At 32.6% G+C, this 7,772-nt stretch overlaps 1 protein-coding gene across 1 annotated transcript; it reads right to left on the reverse strand.

The window, feature by feature from the left end:
• Nucleotides 1–245: 245 nt before the first annotated feature.
• On the reverse strand, nt 246–4,955 carry LOC126728519 (F-box/FBD/LRR-repeat protein At3g52680-like). The gene is made up of 3 exons (XM_050434327.1): nt 3,777–4,955; nt 3,579–3,647; nt 246–642 (listed from the first exon to the last, which is right to left on the reverse strand). The coding sequence occupies exons 1-3, from the start codon at nt 4,953–4,955 to the stop codon at nt 439–441; spliced, it is 1,452 nt and encodes a 483-aa protein (XP_050290284.1). The 3' UTR covers nt 246–438.
• Nucleotides 4,956–7,772: the final 2,817 nt, after the last annotated feature.

Genomic DNA, 7,772 nt, shown 5'->3' on the forward strand with positions numbered 1-7,772 from the left:
TTCACTCCAAGCTAAGCCTTTATACATCAGGTCTTGCATTTACATACTTCACAAATACCAAGCATACTCCAAGGGAAATCTACAATGTCCCAGTGAGGAGATATTGTCTATACCTTAGTCACCTGTGCTTTTATAAAATCGAAAAACAAAAAATCATCTCACTAAATTTTCAAAAGCAAAAGGAAGCAATCGAAAGAATGAAAGAAAAGTAGGATACGTAACTCCGAGAATATGAATATAACTAGAGAAAAAAAAAAACTACAAAATATTGCTGGTTGGTAAATGCTCAAAGTAATCTTACAAAACATTCATTTCTGCAGAATTCATTAACTGAAAGATTCTACAATTTAAGAGTTACATTTATGAATTATGAGACCTTTAAAGATTTCTGCATTCTCTGAAAGATACCTCTCTAAGATCCTTGTATTTGGACAATCTTCAAGCAATGCCACCAACATGGAACTGGAAGTCCTCCAAGGTTTTTGCATTTTCAGAAAAATACTTGTATAGAAGCTCTTCATCTGTGTATCCTTTAAGGCTATCAATCTTAACAGTCTTCAAGCAATGCCGCCAACATGGAAATGGTAGAAATTTGCAACAACTTGGATTCTCCCCTTTATAAATAGGCTTCTCATATGATAACTGAAATATAAGAAACCCGTTAGCAACATGAAAATCTCAGTAAACACACCATCTTAGCCTCTTAATTATCTCATAACAACGTAAGACACAAAAATTAAGGGTCTAAATAGCAAGGAATCAGTCTACTCATGTTCAAAAAGAGAAAAAGGTGTTGGATCAAAATCAAATTATTGTAGTAGTGGCAATCATTGTGTTTTGCAAATTTTTTTCATTAATGCACTAGCATTGTAATACCACCATCATAACTTTTAGCATCGGTCAAGGCTATATATGGATCCAACAAAATTTCATAAAGCACATTAATTTTTGTCGTTTGGGATGATAAATGCCAAGTACTTCTTACTCGATATAGTTGATCCTTTGATTAATCAAAAAACAGGGCACTCAAAATTTATTAAATTAATCACATTGAGAAAATTCCCCAAAAAAATAACAAGTATTGGGAGATTTACTCCTATGTAGAAATATGAAGATTGTGAACACTACATTGGTAGGACCCCTCCCCTCTTCACAATATTGGTGCAGATGGAGAATTTTCCAAATACCACCGTTTGTTTGGAAATTATTTTTCTATTAGAATAAGCAATTCTTCCATACTGTACAAACCTTTAACAATGATCCAACCAAGGTAAAAACTCATTTTGAGGATCTCATCAACTACTAAAGAAGGGAATTACTCTCTATTCCTATTCAGTCCCAAAAAAAAAAAAAAGAACCTTAATAACTTTCACAAGGTAAACCTATTTGGCTTGAGGATCATTAAGATTTAATGGAGGAACTTTTTCGTAATGCTATTGCTCATTTCATGCCAACAATAGCACCCGATTCTTTGAGACCTAGAATGTAAATCACTATGATATATAGGGTTGGAACTGGAACATGATATGACAATTAGCTTGAACAGTGGAAAGGAGTATGCTTTCATCTAACTTTTCCTACTTGTTCAATTTTAGTTAGAATGAAATCAGGATGATATAAATTAGAGTCTTCGTATTTAAAACATCAATCACTGGAAAGCACCATGATCCATATAATATTTGGATAGTATTGTCTTCTTTCCTTTTGAAAATAGTGAAATAAAAGAAAGAGGATGAAAGTTTGGATTATCAAATTGGTTACACAATCACAGATGAATGTGACATGTAGAACCACCAAAGAAAGGAAGAGTAATAATTGAAGTTTTGCTCTTACAATCATATTTTGCTTCGGATATAAACTACCATAAAGTTTGTAATCTAAATTACATATTTTTGTTTGCAATAATAAAACACGGATTATTTCTCATTTGATATGGTTGATCCTTTGACTAAACAAAGCATAAGCCACACAAAATTAATTAGATAAATCACGTCAATAAATTTCTCCACTAAGATTAACAATAACTAGATAAAAAACAAAAGCTCACCTACTTCCTTTAACATGAACATAAAGTCATAAACTATTACTATTAGTTTCTTTTAAGGGTGAAATTAGATTTCTAGTGTTCACTATCAAGATCCATCTTTCTTGCTTTCTGAACAATCCTACGATGTGAGATTTAGCAAGTGGGAAAAAAAGTTTATGAGGACTCTGCTAGTAAGCCCTCTCCCCTCATCCCAATTGAGACGGAGATAAAAAGATTTTCTAGTACCAAAGTTTGGTTGGAATTTAAATTTCTGTTGAATTAAGCAGTTCCTTCCTTCTATACATACCTTTAACTGTGGATGAAAAACACAATTGAGAATAATGAGCTATTGAGGCAATGCATTACTATACTACTTATATAACTATAAACTAAATAAATCTGACAAAGTGAATCACCCCAAAATGGTAAAAATACTAGGGGTCCACTGGTTAGTCCCTTCCTCTTTTCACCCACAAAGGTGGTGATAACAAGTTTGCTTATCCTAGGCCTATCAATTTTGGGCGGTTCTAAGTGCTTAATGGAATGAAAGAAAAATGCGAGAGTCCAAGTCAATAGAGGGAGGCAAAAGCTCTCCCAAAGCTAGACCGATTTGCTTGAGGATCATGAAGAATTCACAACAGTCTATACTGCTATTGTTCATGACATGGCAGCAATAGCATCTGATTCCGTGCCACCTAGAATGCAGATTACTATGATATGCAGAGCAAGAACTTTTTGCTAAAGAGGGGTAAGCTTACATTCAACTGTACAACTTTTTGACATTGTTTTAATTTCAATTACAATAAAATCAGTAAGATTTTAGTGAAGACCTTCAAATCAAAAAGCATGTATTTTCTATAAACTTTGTGATCTATTAAAGACTTCTTTCACTTTGAAAAGTGTAAACAAAGAAAGACAGAAAATTTGCATCAGCAATCTTATTGTAATAGAGCAGAATGTGCTCTCTGTAGAGCAAGGGGATCCTTATCATGGTTCACTAACTCCTATCATAGTACATAGTTGCCTGATTTCAATTTAATCAAAAACTTCAAAAGTCAATAAAAACCAAAATGTTCCAGCAATTGAAGCTTCTTTAAAACAATAAAGAGGACATGTAGTATACCCAATGTGCACCAGACACCAAAAAGATTATAAGGAATTCCCAAAAACATTAACTACACCAAAAATCTTATTACTACAATACTAACAAGTAATAACTAAAATATTTACCACATAAAAAGCAACCTCAGCGTAGCATGAGAAGAAAAAACATATAAAAAGAATGGTTTATACAATATTAAGTTTGTTTGAAAATTCAAAGCACTATTTAGCACCCTCATTAGCCACTAGTGAACATAAAGAGTAAGATTGAAGATTCTAAGAAAAAACTAAACGTCAATACCTCAAAGCTTAATTTGTCAAAATTGGGATTTGACTCATGACAGAATGATTCAATTACAAACAATTCTGGAAGAGGAGAAATCCAAAGTAGGCCATCTAGAAGTTCACCGATTTCATCTTTTGTAAATGGTGGAGGTATTACTATTATTACCTTTAGATGCTTGACATTATATAATGGTGATGGTAGGGTTTCTCTCAATTCTTTTGGAATAATCACATCCTTTACAAAGAAATTAAACAAAAGAACCGATTAGAGTTTATATATATATAAATCAATAAAAAACCAAATGAAAGAAATAAAATAACAAGATAATCATATAAGGAAATAAATAAATAAAAGCAGAAATACCTTAAAATCAATAATATTCAATTTGAAAACTTTTGAATTTCTCATCTTTGAAAGGAATTCAATCTTCTTAGCATCCCAAGTACCATAAGGCTCCGCTTTCAACAAACCCAAAGCATTCAACGAAAAAGATATTGCAGTTTCACCGAAATATAAGAGTCTACATAGTTTAGGCGTATCAATCATGACTTCAACCAGATTCTTGCATAACCACAATTCCAATGATTTAAGATGATGACGACTTGAAAGCTTTATTCTTTCCAACCCAGAGCAAACTCTTAGCCGTAAATTCTCGAGGAGTGGAAGTCCAGAAAGATGTTCATCAAGCCACTTTTCTGTCACGTTCGGTGTATCTATGATTAACTCTTTTAGATTTTTACAAGGAAGCAGGTGCAGGTTCAGCTCGGGAATTGAGCCCTGATCTATACATAGATAATAAAGATTTGAAGCTTCCAAAGCCAACTCAAGCCTCTCAAGACCATCATTTTTAGTTACCGTAATTGCCATGACTTTGGGAAGTCCGAAAAACTTCATACTTTTAATCCCACGACAGTTTCCAAATTTCATGTCTTCTATCACAGGACAACCAGAAACTAGATTGCGAAAAATTTGATCATCTGCATAAACGAAAGATAGAGAGAGTTTTTTCAAAGAGGGTAAGTTTATATCACCACAACAAGTTGACTCCAATTTACACGAATATAGAGTTAACGCAGTCAAGGATTTTGCAAACAAAACAGCGTGAGGCAAGATATAATCTATTTGGGAGTATCGAAAATCAAGATTCAACTCCTCGACATCACTCTCAAGCACAAAACTAATCCAACGGTCAACACGAGACATCGATTTGCTATGTGGCAAGCCGTCCATAAGTTCAAAATTCTTTATCTGTGATCTTTCACTTTGATGGTGGCGAATTCGCAGAGTTTTTTCCACAAATTTATAAAAATTGGCTTTTATTCTCTTGACATCCTCCAAATTTCGCTTATTAGTAGAATCAAATTTCAGAGTAGGGAATGTAGTCCACACATGTCTCCATGTGGTGGACAATAGAGTTGATTGAAATACTTGTTTTGTGGGAAGGAAGGACAGAATGTGTTGCAGAACTTCTATCTGCAACTCAGATAAACGGTCCGTCTCAACTCCTACTCCTACATCATTATCAACTACAGCTTGCTCCATAACCTTGTAAACTTTCGACTGTTACTAGATTTGTAAATTGTAATACAATATTAGCAGACACTAGACTAGACTAAACTAAGGTTGTTCTATTTTCTTACACTCAGATTTTATATATAAATCAAACTGTTGTCAGAAATCCTAGTAACGGTGGAAGACGGAAAATATATATATCTCTAACTAGATTAAGAAAAGACAAACAAACACACACATACAAGGGAGAGAGAAATGGGTTCTAATACAAAGACACAATACAATTCTACTCAAAAGTCATGGTAACTTTTAAAGGAGGGTAGGGCAAGTTATACTACACACAACATACTCTCTTAAGCAATGTGGAACAATTACTCTTTTTTTTTTTTTTTTTGAGAAACAAACACACACAAGGGACAATTACAAGTTGGGTTATGTTTATAAGGGTTTAATTTACATGGGTTAGTTTATTTGGCGTAATTTTGACATTTTATTTTTTAGCTGTGAGTATTTTAGACTAATATTCTTTGATACAAAAGATTTTGTCGGGCTTAACTGAGGGAGTAATAGAATTGGGTATTTGCCCATATTGGAAATAGAAAACGGGAATTTTTATTAGTTTCAAAGATAAGGAGGGAAGTATGAACTATCCCAAACATAGGACCCGGGGGGTGGGGAGGTCATTTTTCCTCTAGTGAATTTAACAAACATTTTTAAACATAAATTTGTACTTAAACATAAACTTGAATTTTAAATGAAATAAATTAAATAACTTTTAAAATTCGCTTTATATATGCTTGTGTTTTTATACGATGCTGTGCACTTTAAAGAGAATACTGAGAACTTTTATGCCAAAATCAAAATATTAGCTACAAAATATATTTATGTGGTCAAACTTTTTGATGCTTATGCTTAAATTACAAAATATATTTATCTGGTCAAAGTTCGAGTACTGATTGTGAGAAAGAAATGAAAGCTTTAATTAAATAAACTTGAAATTTAGAAGACTTAATTGAATTTTGGTCAAAGTTAGAGAGCATAATTTATAATTTAGCCAAAGAAAAATTGAATCATTTATTAAAAAACATTGTTAGTAAGTGGCTTAAAGATATGAATTAAAGATGTAATTCCTACTGAAATATTTTTTATTTTATTTTATTTCAAAAAATAAAGTAAAATCATACAATTATCAAGAAAAGTGTACATATTTAGAAAAATATATGTATATGTCTATACTACTATTTAAGAGACCTTCCCTATCTGAATTCCTACTTTTAGATGCCCAAAATATCTCCATCCTGCTCTCTTATACAAATTTTCAACTGACAAGGAGAAATTCATAAAAGCAAAACCCAAAGTTTTAAACCTCTCACTAATCCACATACTGATTCCTCTGATTCACTTTCATCCCAATAAGACACATCTGCGAACTCCATATTTTCCTCCAAAACCACTACTACCAAAATTTTTTAATTGAAAACTATCCTAGATTTTCTTAAAAGTTACTTTTTCTACTCAATAAAAGAATCAGTTGCTCTGATACCTTAAAAGAATTATTCCTTGCTAGACACGTTATTTAATGCCATTAGCATTCATTTAGTATTCTTAGTCAAAACTTAAATACAATATCTTAGATATTGTTTCTTAGATATCATTTTTAAAATTTAGCCAAAACTTAAGTATAATATACTAGGAATAGCACCTAAGTTGAGCCACATGTTCACGAACACATCATTATTTTTGAGTTTGACTCATTTAAATAGTTGAGTCTAGTTTTACTCGTTTGCAAAATAGACAAACATAAGCCAAGTTTTTTATTAATCTGAGGCTGTGCCAAGATGCTTAAGGAGTATACTTTAAACCCCATTATTTTAATCACCCAACAATGGAAATTTCAACAAAATTCATAATTATTCAGCCAAAAAAATATATTCATAATTATTTCAACAGCAGCATCATAATTCACTTAAATAGAACCTTCTAGGCCTAAGCATGTAGATGATTCTTACTTTTGTTTTCAAGCCTAAACCCATTAAATCCCTGCTGTTAAAAGCCTAAAGGCTAAAGGATCTTTTGCTGCAAATCAATTTTATTCACCTGCCCCTACTTGAACATTTCCCTAATTCTAAGCTTTCTAGACTGAGTTAATTATGATTATAACCATTAACGTGAATTGATTCTTTCAATGCCATCGGGCCCTACTCGTAAGAAAAAAGAGCCCAGTGTAAAAGCGCTCCTTTTTTTGTTTCTTGGACATTGAAATGTCACGGCCCACGTGAGTGGACTATAGGCTCTCTTTCGGACATCTAAAGCTTAGGCTTATTCTAAACATGGGCTTAGAAATACATATCGAGCCTTCTGCCCAAGACGAAAAGTATGGAACTTGATCACCGTTTGGTTTTACAATCCAAAAACCGACTATATGATTCCCATTTCCCATAAGACAGATTGGAACAAGAGTTGGGTATTGAGAGTTAGGAAATTTGTTAGGCAATCATTCGACCTGGCATGTTGATGTGGGTCAGCATTCATTTTGTATTCTTCGCCATAAACAATTTTTTTTTTCCTTTGAGAATCAAGCCATAAGCAAACTTGAAAATAAAAGGCTGTAATCGACTTAGGTATAAACATACCTTATTATCCCCACTAATAATTCAATATCTACTTGCGGGAGGTTGGGTGCTTTGGGAAGGAAAGATTGTGGAAATCAGGGTGTTTCATCAATTCTAATTTGCATAAGTACTAACACAAATTTTTGTGAATATAATTGTTTCTGTGAAGTTCACCAAAGACACTCTATGATAAAGTCAAACTAAGTCTAGTTCAAAATATTAATAACTTTACTTT

The sequence above is a fragment of the Quercus robur genome, chromosome 5 (genome assembly GCF_932294415.1).
Source record: "Quercus robur chromosome 5, dhQueRobu3.1, whole genome shotgun sequence".
NCBI classification, from domain to species: domain Eukaryota; kingdom Viridiplantae; phylum Streptophyta; class Magnoliopsida; order Fagales; family Fagaceae; genus Quercus; species Quercus robur.